This window comes from Taeniopygia guttata, chromosome 2 (assembly GCF_048771995.1).
Source record: "Taeniopygia guttata chromosome 2, bTaeGut7.mat, whole genome shotgun sequence".
In the NCBI taxonomy this organism is placed as follows: domain Eukaryota; kingdom Metazoa; phylum Chordata; class Aves; order Passeriformes; family Estrildidae; genus Taeniopygia; species Taeniopygia guttata.
In genome coordinates this window covers 70,713,786-70,732,060 of record NC_133026.1, presented here as the reverse complement: position 1 = coordinate 70,732,060, position 18,275 = coordinate 70,713,786, and the positions used below count along the sequence as shown (strand labels likewise).

At 40.3% G+C, this 18,275-nt stretch overlaps 2 protein-coding genes across 7 annotated transcripts in view; one reads left to right on the top strand and one right to left on the bottom strand.

Moving 5' to 3' along the window:
- The window catches only part of GPLD1 (glycosylphosphatidylinositol specific phospholipase D1), a 29,812-nt gene extending 21,960 nt beyond the window's left edge, over nucleotides 1-7,852 (top strand). For 4 of the 6 annotated variants that reach the window (XM_072924191.1, XM_072924193.1, XM_041714226.2 and 1 more), the window contains one exon: nucleotides 7,645-7,852. In XM_072924191.1, coding sequence (XP_072780292.1) covers nucleotides 7,645-7,830 — 186 coding nt within the window. In that variant the 3' untranslated portion in view covers nucleotides 7,831-7,852. Of the gene's footprint in view, nucleotides 1-296; nucleotides 1,092-7,644 lie in introns of those variants that run through there. The other 2 variants (XM_041714225.2, XM_041714224.2) reach the window with 1 other exon arrangement.
- Nucleotides 2,176-14,352, bottom strand: MRS2 (magnesium transporter MRS2). Its single transcript, XM_041714228.2, has 11 exons — nucleotides 13,979-14,352; nucleotides 13,708-13,781; nucleotides 12,096-12,132; nucleotides 11,393-11,505; nucleotides 10,770-10,943; nucleotides 9,976-10,106; nucleotides 9,244-9,360; nucleotides 6,526-6,678; nucleotides 5,310-5,427; nucleotides 4,447-4,560; nucleotides 2,176-3,484 (listed from the first exon to the last, which is right to left on the bottom strand). Exons 1-11 carry the CDS (start codon nucleotides 14,178-14,180, stop codon nucleotides 3,374-3,376), a joined length of 1,344 nt encoding a protein of 447 aa, XP_041570162.2. The 5' UTR covers nucleotides 14,181-14,352; the 3' UTR covers nucleotides 2,176-3,373.
- Nucleotides 14,353-18,275: the final 3,923 nt, after the last annotated feature.

The window sequence follows — 18,275 nt, the reverse complement described above, 5'->3', positions numbered from 1 at the left end:
TTTATGTGGGCAAGAGACTCATGTCATTTGGTTCCAGCTTGCTCCAGTTCCCCAAATGAAAGAGTCTGTTTTGCCAAACTATTTTCTTAACTGCTACTCTGATGAGGTGGGCTGCTCTCTCATTTCCCATTACATTTCTAGACGCTAATGAGATGGGTTATGAGGTGGGCTGCTCTCTCATTTCTCATCACATTTCTAGATAACACTAATGAGATGGTCAAAATCCACAAGGGAAGCTTACAGCAGCCATACACCTGCAGTTGCATTTTGCTCACCTTTGCTCTTTATCCCTGCAGAAAGAAGTTGTAGTGGCAGCAGAGAGAAGTTCTGCAAAAGCTCGACTTGGTGGAAGGCTTTTTGTCTACTCGCTCTAGAAGTTCACAGTAGCCTTAAAGACCAGGGCACACTTGGTCTTCTAGTGAAGGATCTCTGTAATATTTGTTCTACTGTCCTGAACCCACACAAACCAACATACCGTGTCAGCAAGCTTTTGCTGAAGTCTGTGGTGTGCAACAGCATCACATATCTAGAACAAGAAAGCTTTTAGAGGTTAAAATGAGCAGGCAGCTGCATTTTTGGTAGTAGTATTTGGCTGTGTAAGAAATATTCAGTGGCCACCTTCTTTACTGGCCAGATTTGAGTATCTTCTTGACAAAACTGGGAAACTGCAGCACAGCATTTACAATTCTCTACATATTGTGATACGGATTCTAAGTTATGGAAAGTTACTGTCAAATTAATAAGCATGGAGCAGGGGCAGCTTTAAGACTGACAGAAAGGTGGGTGCAGATCAATAGGACTGTCTCTCTCTTCTCTCAACTCTTGAGGTGTGCATTGAGGGTGTAGTGCAGCTGAGATCTCCCAGGGAAAAAAGAACAAGCAAGACTGATAAAGTTTGAGGAAATGCAATTTGGGCGATTACTCTTGACATCCTTTCTGCTTTTCTGTAAAATTCCATAACCACGGTAACATAGCGTTGTTAATGGCTTTTACTGTTAACAGTATTGTCTTTAACTAATTAACACTAATTTTGTATAATGCAGGTTTAACAGTGTGCATCAATTATCTATTAAACAACTTGAGCAGCAGAATGTGTTGATGCTATTATTACCAATGCTAGTCTGTAGACACATATGTGTGTTTTCTCTCTCTTGCCTCCTTCACAAAGGCAAGGCATTATTTTTATTTTAAATACAATTGCACAGAATTCTAAAGGTCATACTCCAAAACTAAACACCTCAACTTACTTTTCTAGGAATTCTGTCTCAAGGATGTTGTTCTAAACAAATCAAAAAAGGCAAGGTGAACATTAGCTTGATGTACAATGCATTCTGGTATCTATTTTGAGGACTTGCCTAAATAGCAGAGCACTTTAAAAAAGAAGTTAAATCTGAACTTCATGGAAGAACTAACTGGCTACAACTAGGACTGCACTACTTACGTTACAAATCTGTTAACCATGGTATGAGGCAAAACAAGCAGTGTGCTTTTAAGGGCTGTATAAAGATTTTCTCTTCAAATCAAATCTGACAAAACCAGTATGTTCTGTAGCAATTCCATTCTGAAAAAACAACTCTCCACTGGCTTTTTTCTATGTATGACCTCCATGTAATTTTATTGCACTTGACTGCATTTTGATTGCTTGAATTTTAAGAAAAACTTTAAACATTTGCATATGTGTAGAGATAAAAAGTAATGTTCTAGAAGACACATCTTTCTCTCCATGTTTTTATTGTGCTTTGAGTCAGTTAAGTACCGGTGAAGAGTCAAAAGGAGTTCACAGACGTCTCCCTGCAAAAAAGCTTACGAGAAAGCTTCCCTAACAGCACCAACACATAGCAGTTCTGGCCTAAAGAAACTACAGCTCATTTGAAAAATCAGCATCTATCTCCCTTCACACACTGAGATTCCTGGGGTTTATCAGCCAAAGTATGTGAATCATTGTTTTTTTCCATTAGATTGCTCAATTGGGAGATTTTTTATTACTTTACCTGCTAAACTTAAAGGCTGCAAAAAAAAAAATCAGTTAAAAACTCAAAAGCATTACAAGACCCATTATCCCTCTCACCTTCTCATGCCAGTAGTATCTGTACCTAAAGTCAAGTACAGAAGAACTGTTGGAAAGTAATTACATACAACAGCTTTAACCAAACCAGAATCACAGGCCTGGACACCTTTAATTTATGAACTTTTTATTTCCATCTTTGACTCATTAGTCCTAAGAGTTGTTCACAGCTACAGCTACTGTCTTTTCAACCCCTGCCAGTACAATGATTTATGTGGTAGCACCTGTGGAGCTGCTCACTGTGTTACAGATAGATGAAAAAATCCCAAAGAGAAATGGACAGAATGTGACATGATTTAGATACATTTCAGGCTCCCTTTACAACCTGAGAGAAACCAGTGGAGAACTTAGAGAAGCCCTAAGAACAAACAGAAATAGTTGCCATAAGGCTTTTACTCCTTCCTTCAGCCTATCACAGGACATGACACCTTTAACTAACTGAGTTACTTACTGTGGTGCAGCCTAGTCCATGCTTTGTCTTGGAGGGAAGGGAGAAAGCAGAGCCCACATTTAGAAAAACCAACAACTCACATGATGATTTTTACCAGAACTTGAATTTGGAAACACAAGGAGGTGTTAAACTGCAGCTTTATCAATGTGTCTTGAAAGAGTGTCAGATGGAAAATGCAAGTGGGAATTATCCATAGGCCCATTTGCCCTGTTCTTATAATTGCTGTTTGGGGCCTAAACTAATTGTTAAGAAATATACAAGATTAGCAGCTACATTTCAAAGCCTTTTATTGCTCCTTTTTTCTCATTGCTGCCAATCTAGAAGTCATGGTTCATGAGAGATGCAGATATGCTTCTTTGCTTTGGAAAACCTCTTCTCTGCAATTAAACAGGGCCTTAAAAATCCATTCAAGAAGTCATTCTTGGATTTTTTTTTTTAAGCCAGATTCCTGAATCTGCAGTTCAGAACCAGAATTATTGATAAATCCTGACTGTTCCCTTCTTTAAGCCTAAAATTCTGTTTTCTGTTAGAAAGGCCATTAAGCAAAGCAGTATTTGACAGAATCGCTAAAAATGAGAATGCCCAAAAAGTAAGTACATGTATGTGATAAAGAAAACTAAAGGCACACACATGGGGTGGACGTGAAACAACTATAGAAAGTATTTTGCTATTTGCCCTCATGTTTCTCTCCTTATATGTGTGAACATTAAAAATTTCATTGTAGGTTTTTGGCACAAAATATATAATAAATTAGTAAGTTTAGAAATTCTTGCAGTTTTCAGTAAGGAAGAACAAATACAAGGAAAGTGTCCAAAGTCCACCCTGTAGCAACTAAAGTCTCTTCATTCCTGCTGTTCCTATTGGTTTGTTAACGTGCTTCTGCTCAGCCCAAACGTTTCTCCTTTAAGGTTGTTCTTTATCTCAACTCTTCCAGCTGCTGGTTGGGATTTTTTCAAAACGGAAGGAACCTAGGCAAGAAACAAAATAGCCTGATTACATGAGAAGCTGCTCTACATGTAGCAGAAGGAAGTAAGGCTCCACAGAGGCATGAACGCTGATTTTGCTCCCCTTACTTTCAGAAGAGTGTATTTGGCTTCTCCCTCTCTAATAATTCCCAGTATCTTTCTCCAAGTCAGTTAGTATGTGCTGGACTTCCTACTGAACTACACTTCAGGATATTCTAGTAAATTGTAGCCCTAGTCAACAATCCACACTACTGCCAACTGATTCTTAGTAGCAAAAGAGGAGAGGGAGGAAGGGGAGTTTATCTGAGCCTCCCCTTGTCACTTGTAGCAACTTAACTTTTGACTTTACTGATACGTCTGCTAGAAATACTACAGTGCAGAGATGAGGTAGACAACACAGTTCCACAAATCCTGGAAAGTGTAGTCAAAAGGGAAAATGACCCACACATGCTAATCTGAACAGGGTCTCTTTGGAAATCTTCCTACAGCTCAGTACCACCAATGACAAAGATAACTGGTACGCATGTGAGAAACTATTACAAACTTCAGACTGAGAGTCAGGACATTGCAACCACAGCATCATTCTCCAGAGAGATGTTATAGCTAGTGCTCATACTCATCATCCTTTTAGCTCTGCTTAACTCTTTTACAAGTAAGGTACTGTGGATCCAAAGTTGTGGGTAGGAGGATGAGGACTACTTCTACCATTAGCCTAAGCTCTCCTTGGGCTTTCAGGTGAAAGTAAATACAGCACTTCTCACGGAACAGCCTGCCAGCAGCTTCACTTCTGCCCAGTGCTGGGGCTCCCCACCTCCTTCAGTCCAGCTAGGGAGCACCTTCTCTGTCATGAAGAAGACTCTGAGCTGCATTTTGCCATGCTTTGTGGCCTGCCCCTCTATTTTCTGCCTTAGGAATGGACTGTACATGCAGAGTGTGAGGCAGGAGTCCCAGCCAGCCAGACGTACGTGAGGAGGTAGCGGAGGATCCAGGTGCCGCCCAAGGAAGGAAAGTAAGCGCCGCCAGATCAGACCACTTCCCAGGAACATAATCCCTGTCACCAACCAAAATATCCTGGGGTCCTACTGACAGAACACTCCCATTAGTCATCCAATTATCTCTCCAGGAAAGAGATAACCCAAAGATAATCTCTCACTCCCCACCAGTGTTTTCTTCCTTTATGAGAACAAGCAGCAAACTCTTCACTATCAACAGCCAAGCCCTCCCTTGGGAAAAGGGCTGTTTCACAGCAAAGCATTTTATTTAGGATCACTGTACTGTATTCTGTTACTGTTGCATGTAGTTTTCCTTCCTTCACTGGGAAGTTTGAAAATTCAACCCTTATATTTAACTGATTTGGAAAGAAGAAGTCTTTGCTTTGTTTGTTTGTTTTAAAGGTGGCATGTGCAGTTTTAAATTTGCACTGCCCCAGCCTGTATCCCTTCCTCCCCAGTTTAGGTATAAACAATTACTGACAGTAGAGTACTTCCTCTGATGTGCTGGAAATGTCCTGGCTGCTTGACAGATACCCTTGTATCTAGAAGATAAAGCTACTCTTGTCAGAATGATCATTAAAGAAACTTTAATACTACTTTATAATCATCTACTTATACAACTGAAAACTTGCCTTCCCATTTCTTTTCCATGGACATGGCACAGAAAAAAGGCTACAATACAATATATGCAGTAATTTGCTTAAAAAAGAAGTGACTGTATCAACACAAGAATCACTGGAGTACTCTCCATGGAAAGAAGGAAGTTGTACCAAATATGAAATAAACTGTAAGAGCAGAGGCCACATTTTATCATAAATGCAGGACGTGTTCCTTACCTCTTCAAGGGATGACTCCAAGTTCATACCAAATGCAACTCCTATGAGTCCAAAGAGAGAGACAGAGAAAGTCCCCATGGTCAGCTGCAAGTTCAGCCTCATCATCACATTACGGTGGCTAAAGAAGGGAGAAACATCTGTAAGGGGAACCCAAAAATTTATTTGCTGCCTAAATTCTTAAATTCCATATAAAATGCACTAAAAACAAATAGTGAAAGAGAGGAAGTCATGCTGAAATTATGTAACTCAGTTGCAACGATCATGAAACAACAGTACAAAGACACTCTTGTTTTGACATTGCTACAACTGGAGACCTCTAAAAGGCAGCAGGTTCTCCTTAACCATCATCAGGTTTTCCAGTATTGCTCACTTCTAGAGGTGCATATACAGAGTAACAGCGAATTCCTACTGAAATTTGTAACCTCTCACCACCAACTGGCTGCAATTTCTAGGTCTTTATTCATAACGGACAAAAAATTTTTGTTACCTTGCAAATTAATACATTTTACAAAAAAAAAAAATGGAATTGATAAATGCTGCAGGCTACAAACTTCAGTCCTTTTGTGTGAATTCCATATTCAAGTCTTCCACAAAAAGATTTTGTGGTTTCCTAATACAGCATCCACGAAGTGCTTCTACAGATAACTCCTCAGTGTAGAGGAGAAAGAATACTAAACATTGACCTCAGAGTGCCATGTTCTTGCAAATGAAAGCTACAACTCTTTTTGTAAGAAATCTGACTAAAAGAGAAAAATGTAGCATACAGAGAGAAAGAGAAAACTTCCTCTCAAGTTATTAACTTTTGTATTATTCTACAGAGAAATAATTTAACTTGTACTGGAAACCTGAGTAGCCTAGCCAGACTGGCTAGTAATCTTTTCTGAACAGAATTTTAATATGCCTCTCAATTTCCAGACATTTCCTGTATTGGACAGCTCCCTTGAAGGGTCTAGGAAAACCTGGGTTTCACTGCTAGGGAAGACTGGTGCCTAGCTACAGCGGTACATGCTAATTACACACACTGATTAAGCTATCTTCTTGCTTTGCTTTATCCAGTTCATCACTAGAAAAGTGTAATACAGCTGCTGTGACTACAAGTCCATTCAACCCTCACTAAGACAGAATTCTCCAACTTTCCTTGTAGTAATATTTGAGAAAGTCTAGGCCAAGAAAGTCTAAACTTCAGATTTTGGTAATCTAACAGATGGTAGCTAACCTGTCCAGGTTGATAAAGATGATGCTTTCTGAGTCGTCAATTAGTACTCTGAGTTCACGAGCTTCATTTAAAAGATCTTCTGCTTGTCTGTAATAATTCTCCAACAGCAGCTCCATTTCCTCTGCATGGTCAATTCCAGATGTACTCTCCTCACTGTGAGCAAAAATTTGTATTTTCCTGGTTATATATACATATATGTGTATATATATATATACATATTGTACAGAAGTGTATTACTAATGTGTTAAGGCACATAAGAGTTGTGGGGAACTAGAATGCTGTTAGACACTACAGCACAAAATCCAACCTTCTGGTAAGGAACGTCCATCAGTTCCAACAGCATAAAATAAAATAAATACTTTTATATTTATCAGCAGCTCAGCAGAGGCAGTCAATTATTTTAAGTAGTGAAGTTAACATTTGATGTGGTCAAAGTATGCACACCACCACAAATTCTAATTTTTTCAGCTATTACAAAGTTAAAAAGTTATAAAAATGTTATATATTATCAAATTATTATAGAATGCTAACTATTTTGACAGATTAACTTTTTGGTGCCCTCAAGTGGTGAGAGCTGGTAACAGTGCACTCAAAAACTCCCAACAAGAAAACAACCAAAAGTCAATACACAAACGATTACACAGTGATGGAGATGGTTTAGGTAATATTAAAATGGTTTACTAGTAAGGCATTTGAGAAATACACAGCAATTGCTGCAAAACATTCTTCAATCCCAAAGCAGCTGAAGAGTGACCACCTTAATGAAAGATGCTCCTCTCTTAAGTGAAGTCTGAAAGACTTTAATCTTCAGAGTGCTACTGCTGGAGCAGCAGCCTTCCTCTGCAATACAAGTTTCTGGCATTGTGTAGATGAAACTGAGGCAGCTGAGGTCCACAAGAGCTTGGAAAGTAATCAGCAAAGCCAGGAAGATTGTTCATATTTTTTTGTTTTGTGATACGATCTCACTACTCTAGAGAGACTTGAGCTTTTAATGAATCTCCTCCTGGCATTATTGACTGCTAAAGGAACATCTCAGAAATGGTTTTCCATGAAAATAAGTGGTATGTATTACAAATCAACTCATGTAAGCTCCCTTACAGGAGTTTCTGTTTCTGGCAGAAACTGATGAAAGCCCTCCAGACCTTTAGCTTTTCACTGCATCGAGATGAGAGGAGCTGCAGACTTGAAAGTCTTAGAACACTACTACAAATTCAGCTCAAGGTCATACTTGATGAACATCTTATTTATATCAGCTCCTCTAGGGATATACAAAATAAAGACAACCACTGGATGTGCTTTCATTAACTAGCCTCCATCTGTCTCATGACTCCTCCACATCCTGACGTTCCTTCACACAAAGGTAAGAGGTCTGCCTCATTTCTCTGAGCTAAGCTCACCATTCTGTTGCAAAAGATCTCTGACAGCACCTATCTGCCAAACTGGGCTCCTCCATATCCTTTCAGGCTTCCCAAGTTCCTCAAATACTACCTATCACTTGTATCAATCCTGGATCAAAAAAGAGCTGTTCACACATGGCCAATGTGCCTCCAAATGTGTTGTCATGGCTTGTGTTTCCCTGTGTGCGTCCTGCAGCTCTTCACACAATCTCCTACTACCTCTCCTACCTTTGGGCAATGGTGTCTGAAAGAAGGGATGCCTGTGGGTTTTTCTTGACACAAGCATAAGGTGCCATTGGGATCTTTCCTAGATCCCCTACACATGGTATACTGTGAGGCAAAGGCTTTGCCAGCAGACTGTATTAAATCTAAAGGAAGGCTGTGAGCAAAACCAGGAAAAAGACCACGTGCTGACTCAGGAACAGCTAGAATTTAGAGCTACCTCTAATACTGTGCCAGAAGATGTCTTAGAAATGCAAACCGTGTCCCACTTCTGGAACACTGCATTTCTGCTGCACATTTAGATTAATCTCTGCAGGGCAAGACTTCAAACCCCCACACTGTGTGAACAGGATTAATATGTACATGCAATGCAGTTAGGCAAAAGTATCATTCAGCAACTTCAAAAAGTACCCTAGAAGGTAACTTCTGTTATCTGCTTATATATAAAACACATCTCTATGCCTAAGATTTAAATACAATTCGGCCCAAAAAATATTTGGAAATTGTATACATCATCTTTCCATTTTTATTAAAGTGACCAGTGCTTCTGTTGCTGTGTGCTGTCCTTCACCAGAATTCCAAAGTGCAATAGGATTGTTTCTGCACATACATCTCCTGGAATGTTGTTCTTCAGGTGCCCAAGATTGCTCCAAGGCCTCTCACCTTCAGGCTCTGCTGGTGAGCAAAAAGCTCACCAAGGTATTCAGAACACTTCTAGGAAAGGAAGTGTAGAGTCTGACCTATTTAAAACCTGCCATATTTTGGTGAAACTGAAGAAAATGCTCCCATAATGTGTTAATTTATATTGAAAAATAACATTTGCTTTTTCTGTCATCCTGTTTCCACCCCATTACATACTAGATGAGCTGGCCTGTAATGTCAAGAACTAATTGTAACTGTTTAACAATGGAGTTCCTCTCCAAAATGGCAACTACAATGGTTTCTGAAGTAGCAAGCATTAGGATTAAAAAAAAATAGAAACAATTTTTCTTTCTGGTTTTTAGCAGTAAACATCCAGATTAGTGTTCAAGTTCCCCTCAAACAAAATACACTAAATAAAAATGTTAAAAAACTGTATGTGGTTTCAAACTATACATACAATACTTGTGGATCAGTCCATTTAGACAGACAGAGTTCTTCTATTACTTCTTCTTCATCCAAGATCTCCAGAATCGTTTCTTTGAAAACTTTAACATCTGTTTCCAGTTCTGACAAGCTGAAAGAAGAACAGGCAAAAGGTGAAGTGGCACCAGTGCCCAAAGGTAACCTCTACATGAGTTTGCCAGCCAGCACCCTCGCCAGACGGAATGGCCAGGAAAGCTTTCCTTGCAGGGTTGCAAGAGCTCCTTCAAAACGTGCTCTACAAGCCACACACTTAGCGAGGTACAGACACACACTAAAAGGCATCCACATGTGTTTCTGGATGTATTTTGTAACGTAGCAAGCACATGTTTGCGCTGTCATATGAGAGAGGCCAATACATGAAGATAGCACTGTATAGTAACCTCAAAGCACAGATGTACATAGATTTACACAGGTTTACATTAAGGGGAACATTTTCACACTGTTTGATTCTCTTAGGTATTATTTTGTTTTGTCATGTGCTATTTAAGAAGCATGAACAGTATTTCTGGCTGTTCAGAATTTCTTTCCTTTTTGTCCTGTATCACTAGGTAATTCATATACTGACTTTTAGATTTCCAAATAAGATGCACAACCCAGCATTAAGGTAATTAAGAAATTAATATCAGATACCATTTTTCTAACACTTTAATGCATGCAATTTTCTATGGTCATCTTTCCTGTGTTTTCACATCTTATTCTTAGTTACCTTTTGCCATTTTGCAGAAGAATGTGTAGTTTACTTCTATCCACAGATAAAAGCTTGGGGTCCACTAGGGCTTCCAGCGTCTCAAGGATCTGAGGCTGCAAAGTGTTAAGTCTTCCCTGCAGTTTGCTGATCTAGATAACAAGATGATCCTTCATAAGAATTAAAATAATTCATTTAGAATGATTTGGGCAACTGACTCCTGCCTCTCAACACAGAATTCACAGTATTAGGTATTTAATACAACCTGCTTTCCAATGCCTGGGAAACACTTCCTATATGGATATCCCATAAACACAAAGCCAGTGCACAATACAGTATTTCATAAAAAGTGAAGTGAAACCCAGTGACAACCACACCAATAAGGCTGATAAAGCTAAACCACTATTGTCTATAAATGATACATTAGAATTAGCAAGCACAGATTTCTAATGATAGCTAGAAATCTCATCTGACTCCTGCTCAAGAGGCCAAAACTCAGCACTTTTGTGTGATCTTCATTCCAGCTACAACATGTCTCTAAAAAGGAATTTTGACTTGACTTGTTTTTTAATTATCTAAATGGTAATGAAGCCATTATATCCAAACAGCACTTTGTTGGAAAGGGGATGAAAACACACATACACACAAAACCGTAAGAACTAAGGGGTCAAAACAAAAAAACAGAAAAGTGCAGAATACATTTAAAATCATGTACGTGTAAATGTTAGCACAGACTAAAGTCATACTGCCCTTTCTGTGTGGCAAGAACTTCCCAAACATTAAAAAAAAAAAAAAAAAAAAAAAAGATAACTCACCCAGTACTGCAGAATTGCTTCTATGGCTCGGAATTCAAAGGGCAGGGAATATGTGACTAGTTGACCTTCCCCAGCCAGCTGAGATGCTAGTTCATTGAGGAGCCAATGTTCCAGACTTAAATTACGATAATCTAGTATCAGAAGAAACTCTGGTGTTATGACAGCCTTCAAGAACTGAAAAAGACAGTACATGTAAGGAGTCTGAAAAAAACTTACTGAAGATTTCTCGTAACGCTGTAGCACATTTGATGATTTGGGCTTTGATAAAACCAATCTTCAAATGTCATTTCAGGCAAGAAAAAAACAACATTTCTTGCTATCTGTAAAGAGGCTCAGATACAGCACTGTGCCAACTGTGCCAGGGATTGAGAAGAGGCTCCGCACCAGCCTTTACTTCTGTGACAATGTTAGTAATATTTCTCAAGGAAAAATTCCTGCTCAGCAAGGAAAATGGTCACTAATACAAACAGTTGGTGAACTCACACTCTGATTGCTAGGCAGAGCTCCAAAGAAACATTTACTGCTGGACTGCATATCACAGAAAGCTGCTGTTTTCTTGCTGTGCAAGAAAATCAGAGGGCAAGGATGAAACAGGGTTTACTCAGCTATAGGGAAACCATCACCTCCATTCTCATAATGATCCTGTTGTTCCTGGTTGCAATGCTCATCACATGTTGGAATCTTAGATCTCGAGCTTGAAGACCCAGCTCCTGGTACAATTCTGTTTTCTTCTTTTCTATCATGAAAATATTTTTAGATTAAGACATTTAGAGGACAAGCAAGTATGTTCCAAATTACATCCTAGTGTGTTACCAAGTCCCACAATAAAACAGCCCAGCTATTCTTAAAGGTTTTCCTCCTATTGACTCCTCAATCTAAGTTATTTTCCAAAAAATTTAAAAGACTGTATCTTGAATAGAAAAATTCTAGATATAAATGAAAAAGTTGATGACAATTAATTTCACATCAGAAACAAGTGACTCCTTTGAGAAAGCACATGTAATCCTACACGGACAGACAAGGCAGCAAAAGTAGCATGGTGGTCAGAAAAAAAAAAGGCAAAGCAAAAATTACCTTTCTGTGAGAGATGGCAATATATTATTTTCAAAATATTACTTAGTGTACAAAAGCTGTAACAATAGAGATGCTATGAAGGCCCAATGGAAGGTTGCAAAACAGAAGAATTGCCGCAACATCTCAAACATAAACACAGTGAAGTGTCCAAAACATAATTTTTTTTAACCAAGTAGATTTCAATTGGGTTTTTCTGTACTGGACAAGGAAAAAGATCAAACAAACCCAAACAAAACTACAGTAAAAACTTACCAAAATAAGTAGTATTTCCCTCTTTGTCAAACTTCATCTGGAGAAATGGGAAAAAAAATATTTTTTCTCAGAACCACTATAAAACAGGAAATCAATTTCTAAAATTATTTGCACTTCCCTACAAGCCAAATGGAAAACACATTATGAAGAGAAAGCAACTTTTATGCTCTCTATTCACAATTAAGCAAAATAATTACATGAAATGGCCACATTTCGCTGTGTTTGTGACCAGTGTCATCTGCATGACCACGTTTCTGCACAAACCTTGTTAAGGTGATCTACAGAGAATCAGACTTAGAACAGATTATTTCTGTTGGAAGAGACCTACAATGATCACAGTCCAGTTCAAGGCTAACCAGAAGTTAAAACCTCATATTAAGGATGCTGTCCAAATGCCTCAAATGCTGACAGGCTTGGGATATTGCCCACCTCTCCAGGAAGCCTGTTCCAGTGTCTAACCACTTTCTTGGTAAATAATTGATTCCTAATGTCCAGTCTAAATCTCCTCTGGCACAGCTTAGAGCTATTCCCATGCATCCTATCCCTGGATCTCATGGAGAGGAGACCAGCAAGGCATCTTACATCTGGGATTGAAAATTCAGCTATTTGCTCTGTAACACTCTGAAAAATTTACAAATAAAACTTTAAAAGCAAAGATTACCACCGATTGTATGGTTAGGCTTTGTGCCCACATCAAGTATTGCAAAGATATACTATTTAGCTTGCAGCCTGCACCTAAATACTTCTTGTCTTAGCATCTGTTATTCATATTATTCACTTAACTCTTGTATTTCCTAGTATAATTACTTTCTTGGAACGACTGCCATGTCGGGATTAATAATGAGGTTTATTGTTTTTCCTCATAAACAGTGTAGCTTAACCCAACATTACTGACTTTTAAAATGACTTTTAAACTGACTTTCAGTCAATTAAGCCTACCTAAGCATCCATTCCAATAGAGCTGCAGCGGAGTTTATGTTTGAAAACATAAACTCTGTTTATGGCACTTTGTTGAAAAGCAGAATGACTGCTTTTCATTATGAACAAGGATACCACATCTTCCTTCACTGGCACTAATAATGTGATTTTTCACTATATATATATATGTATATATATATACATATATTTAAAAGCATATTTGCAAACCAAGAAGCTTGCAAACAACCTTCAGTTTCCTTTATAAAGACAGCATAGAGCGAGCTTGTTTTTCACCAAATTCTGTGTTTGCTTAGAATTGCAGCTATCAAGACACAGGACTAATATTTCTAAAAGGTATTAGCAAGCCTTGAAAAATTTAAGAAGAAACTTCTGACTACAGCACTTCCAAGAGTTGAGAGAACTCTTCCAAGGAGAAGCCAGAGAACTTCCCGGAGATGCTGGGCCTCAGAAAAGCATTTTCATCAACACTATGTACTCTAACCGGGCCTCAAATCAAAGTAGCTCGAAGCAACAATTTAGCACTTAGGGATGTTTTCCCAGACACAAATTCATCTGTTTTTATGACGCCTTAAGATTAAAAAACAACCAAAGGGGAACCAAACAAAGAGGGGGGAAAGCAACCATCATCTCGCACCGGCTGCCCTCGCTGGTGGAAATGCCTGCAGGTACTCACCACTGCAAAAACAGGAGACACGCTGGCGAGGGTGGCTTGGGAGGTCTCAGTGGGGGCATGCTGGTAAAATTTACCTGCGGGGAGAACACACAGCTCTACTCCCAGCACAGCGCCCTTGGCCGTGAGCTGCGCGGCGCCCCGCTCTCAGGCTGCGGCACAGGAAGCGCTGCTCACAAGGCCCCGACGAACCCCAACCCGCACTCGAACCCGCTCCGCCCGGCCCGGCCGCTCCCAGCGCAGCTTCCCCCGCCCGGCTGTCCCCGGCGCTCACCGGCCCAGCGCAGCCCGCGGGCTCCCGGCGGCACCGCCACGGCCGCGGGCCGGCGCCAGGCGCGGCCCGGCGGCAGCCCCGGGGCGGCCCGCGGGCCGGAGCCGCCGCCCGCCGCGCCCGCCCAGCCGCGGGCCGCGCTGCAGCGGCAGCAGCCACCGCCGCCGCCCAGGGCGCGGGGCAGCAGCGCGGCCCCCCGCAGCATCGACCCCGCTCGGCCCCCGGCCCGCACCGCGCCCGGCGCCTCGGAGGCGGCGGGGAGGAGCCGGGCAGTGACGGGGGAGGAGGAACCGGACAGTGGAGGAGGAGCCCGGGCAGTGACCGGGGAGGAGGAGCCCGGCGGGGTGACGGGAGCCGTAGCGCCGTGCGCGCGGGCTGGGAGCGAAACGTAAATTTTAAGGAATGTAGGGGTTTTAGAGGAGCTAAGGTTTTAGTTAGAGATAAACCTTACTAGAGTTAATTAAAATAAATGAGTAGGCCTTGATGAAGTTAAGAGTTAGTAGTTAACTGATAACTGATTGCTTGTCAGCACAATGTTTAGTTAGCTGGGTTTATAATGAAGAATATAGAAACTGACAAATAGCTTTTAGGAATATAAGACAATCGTGGACCTCTTCTGTTCTGAAATCAATTGAAGACAAGGAATGAGAGTTCTACCAAGAGTTCATTTGCATTTAAGAGGTAAAAAGGTCAGAACGAGGAAGACTTCATTTACTTCCTCATTTTGGGACCCCTCCCCATGAAAGGGACCACCGACCCATTTCAAGGAACAAACTATGCATGCTTAATAGATTTTGAAATTATTAGCATACGAAGCGGGGAATGGGATGTACCAAAATTATGAATTTGTATTTGCATTTTGGGTATTCAATACTTGTATGGATAAAAGGACTCTATAATCACTTGAAAGCTGTGGTGTGTATTTGGAAGCTATCCCACACGCTGCCCGGCATAGAATAAACATACACTTTCTAACTTTAAACGGTTTGAGACTTTTTGCCCGCCACAGTTGGATATCGGTACTAGATCAATATCCATATTTTTTAAATAAATCAGGAGCTCGCCGGCTGCGGAGTGGTGGGTCCTGCTGATCCGCTTCTCTATTTGTAAATGCTCTGAGATAATTCAGTGGCGGCCTGGAAGTTCATAGCCATTGTTTTGTGTATGCACAGTGCCGTGGTCCTTCTCACCACCTCACTCAGCATGTGTTCAATCCCACCAATTAGCTGGATTTTTGTACATGACGATTTGTGAGAATGGGGAAAAAAAAACCCCAAGAACCCCATAAAGCTCACCTGAGCTCCTATAATGAGGTAGGTCTGAATTGAAAATACAATTAAATGGATAATTTCTCCCAAAGATGTGTTCTTAAAATCCCAGCTCCAGCAGTGCTCATAACGTGAGCACACCTTACTGTGGCTGGGATTTTCCCTGCCGCATTTGGCCACTTCCTGATGAAACAGATTTTTGGAATTCACTTAAGTTAATAAAATGAATTAAGCATTTATATTTTAGTTTGTAGAATTATGTGCTGAATTTTAACCTTTTACTTAAGAAACATCCGCCAAGGTACAAAAGGGCATAAGAAAATGCAAATTTCTGAGGCTTCTTACATAAAGAACAATACCAAGGAATGCAAAGAACCCAGATAAAAGAAGCCCCTCTGTCTCTAAGCTTATCAAGACTGATGTACTCAGATAAGCACCAAAGGACCAAAAGCACACGCGCAAAGGAGAAAAGTTGAAAAGTTCAGCCATGAAGAAGACCACGATCTTCAGCCTCAGAGACCACCAGAGACCCCCGCAGGACCACCACGGCAAACCACGTGTGCCTAGAAGGGCGTGGACCTATTTAGCATGAGAGGCGAGGACAGGCAGGAGCAGGGTTGAATATGCATAAAAAAGTTGTGTAATGTATTGCATATGGAACACCTTTGTGAATAAAGGTGTGGGTCAGACTAAAGCTCAGTGCACAAGTCTTGGAGAGTGATCTCACTTATGTCGAGTGCTGGCAATACATACCCACTTCATAACTACCCCAGGTTGTGGAGTCTATTTATTTATTCTGTGTATCGCTTCACTGATGATCTTCTAAAATACGGGGGGGGGGGGGGGTTTGTTTGTTTTTTTGTTGGGTTTTTTTTTTGTTGTTGTTGTTTTGGGGTTTTTTTGTTTGTTTGTTTTTTTGCTTTTTTTTTCCAAATGAAGTACAATTGTGGTCCCGGCAAATGTCTTGGAATTAAATTTCCTTGCCCTACTTCTGTATCTAAGATAGAGACAGCCCGGGTGGTTGAGATGTAGAAGTTTCATTAGCAGCATACCAGCTTCCACTGTTGTATATTCTTTGGAAACTGCAGCTTTCGTGCAAAAGTACAATGCAGGTAGTAGGAGTCATTTGGCTAGTCCTGCTGAAGTGTGTAAATCAGCCTGGAGGCAAAGCCTGCATCCAAATCCTGCAGCGGAACACGTTATCAGAATGTACTTAGAGTACTCATTAATGCTCAGCGGGGAAGTATAAAAGGAAGTGATTAATGAAATGATCCGTGCAGTGTGGCTGCTCCAAGAGGAAGGCACAAATTTAAACACCGATCTGAGTTTTGAAAACAAGGGTGTCACCAAACAGGACAAAAGAAACTTACCCAACAGCAATTTGATGTGAAGTAAGCAGACACTTCCTTGTTTCTGGCCCTGGGAACTCATGAGATTACTCCTCCAGAGGTGTTCCCCTTAGTAAACAAAATTAATCCATTTTATATACTTTTTCTGCCAAATCATAATTACATAAGTTGTTTTATGTACTATGCATAATGTGTCCACTCTTAAATTTAGCCTTTACAATAATTGGTTTTGCTAGTTATATAACTACATTAATATTCCTACTCTCAGATAATCATTGATCATCTCTGCTGAGCTCTACTGAATGGAATTCTTTGACATTCAAAACATGATGGGAAGTGCAGGAGGTTTCTGAGCAGTGTAACTGGTGTGCATGATGGTCTCCATAGTTTCTTGAACAAAACATAAGAAATCCAGTATCTTCTTGGTGAAGTTTCTATGGTTGCATATTTTAAACACAGCACTCCTAGCATTGCTATACCTTATACTTTGCCATTTTCTACTTGTATTCATAACTAACTCTTTTATATTATTAAATCAATTATATTACCAGAGTATTTTTAACAACACTGTATTTATAACAACTCATTTTCTTTCCTGCAGCAGATGACTTGTGCATTTGTATGTTTGTGTGTACATAGATGAGCCTTTGTTCCAAGTGGATTGACATGCACTGAATGAGAGGATGGTTTACACACATCTTGCATAAAGGTGAATGACCTCACAAGGAAGCAATTAAATGAAAAAGTTCCTCAGTAGTTATGGACAGCATGTATATGTGGACTGAAGCCATTAGAGGCTTTCAGTTAAAGGGTAACCACACCTGTCTGCAAATGTTATCCCTATTCATACTTGAAAAAGCTGAAATCTACTGTAAATTGAGTATTTTAGCTCTAGTTTTGGTTAATCTCAGCAGGTGGCAGTATGTGCAACACTAATTTAATCTCTTGGATGTCAGAGATACTTAATATTTGTAAATACCAGACAGCACAGAAAATACCTCAGGAAGGCAGGAAACCAGTGCAGACCTTTGCTGAAAATTAATGGCAGCTTATGTTGGGTCTGTATGTTGGAATGCAAAATCTAGGGAAGCATCTAAAGGGTATCTGCCAGAAATTTACATTTGAGGAACGTGCAGTAAGTCTTACACAGCTGACATTTCATGCTCTTCAATAAAAAGGGAAAGGCTGCTGGGTTGATCTATTTGTTTTGCTCATCTTTTTTTCTGGCTGCTAAGACAACAGAAGTGTTGGAAATAAGATGATGTAACTTCTCATTAAGTTGAATCTGTACTGATACAAACTCTGCTATGTATGATACAACAGGCCAAAGTATTGGTAAGCATTGGCATTTTATCTCATTACAGCTGCATTATCAGCCACACTGCGACTGTCTGGAAGGGCAGAAAATAATGAAATGTCACCTCTGTCTTCAGAGGTAAAAGCAGCACATGGGTGTGCACTGGCAGCCAGGGAAAAGTCATAAAGCACACACAATATCTGACTTTACACTGCTGCTGGCAAAAGATAAGTGGAGACCTAAAACTGGCATCTATTTATTGTAGCTCTAAATACCAATGAGCTGCTTGTGATTTCACTGTCAGGTATCCATCCTGTGGTGCCGACTTTTGGGAATGGCTTGCTGAATTTTATCAAAGAAATAGTGGGCTAAGCTCATCTGGTGTT

Excerpts from the sequence above, each read along its gene's own strand:
- MRS2 (XM_041714228.2), bottom strand. The coding sequence starts at position 14,180 with ATGCTGCGGGGGGCCGCGCTGCTGCCCCGCGCCCTGGGCGGCGGCGGT. Across the intron at positions 13,782-13,978 it reads CCGCGGGCTGCGCTGGGCCG|GTAAATTTTACCAGCATGCC; the intron begins GTGAGCGCCGGG and ends TTCTCCCCGCAG. Across the intron at positions 4,561-5,309 it reads TGGAGTCATCCCTTGAAGAG|GACCCCAGGATATTTTGGTT; the intron begins GTAAGGAACACG and ends TTCTGTCAGTAG.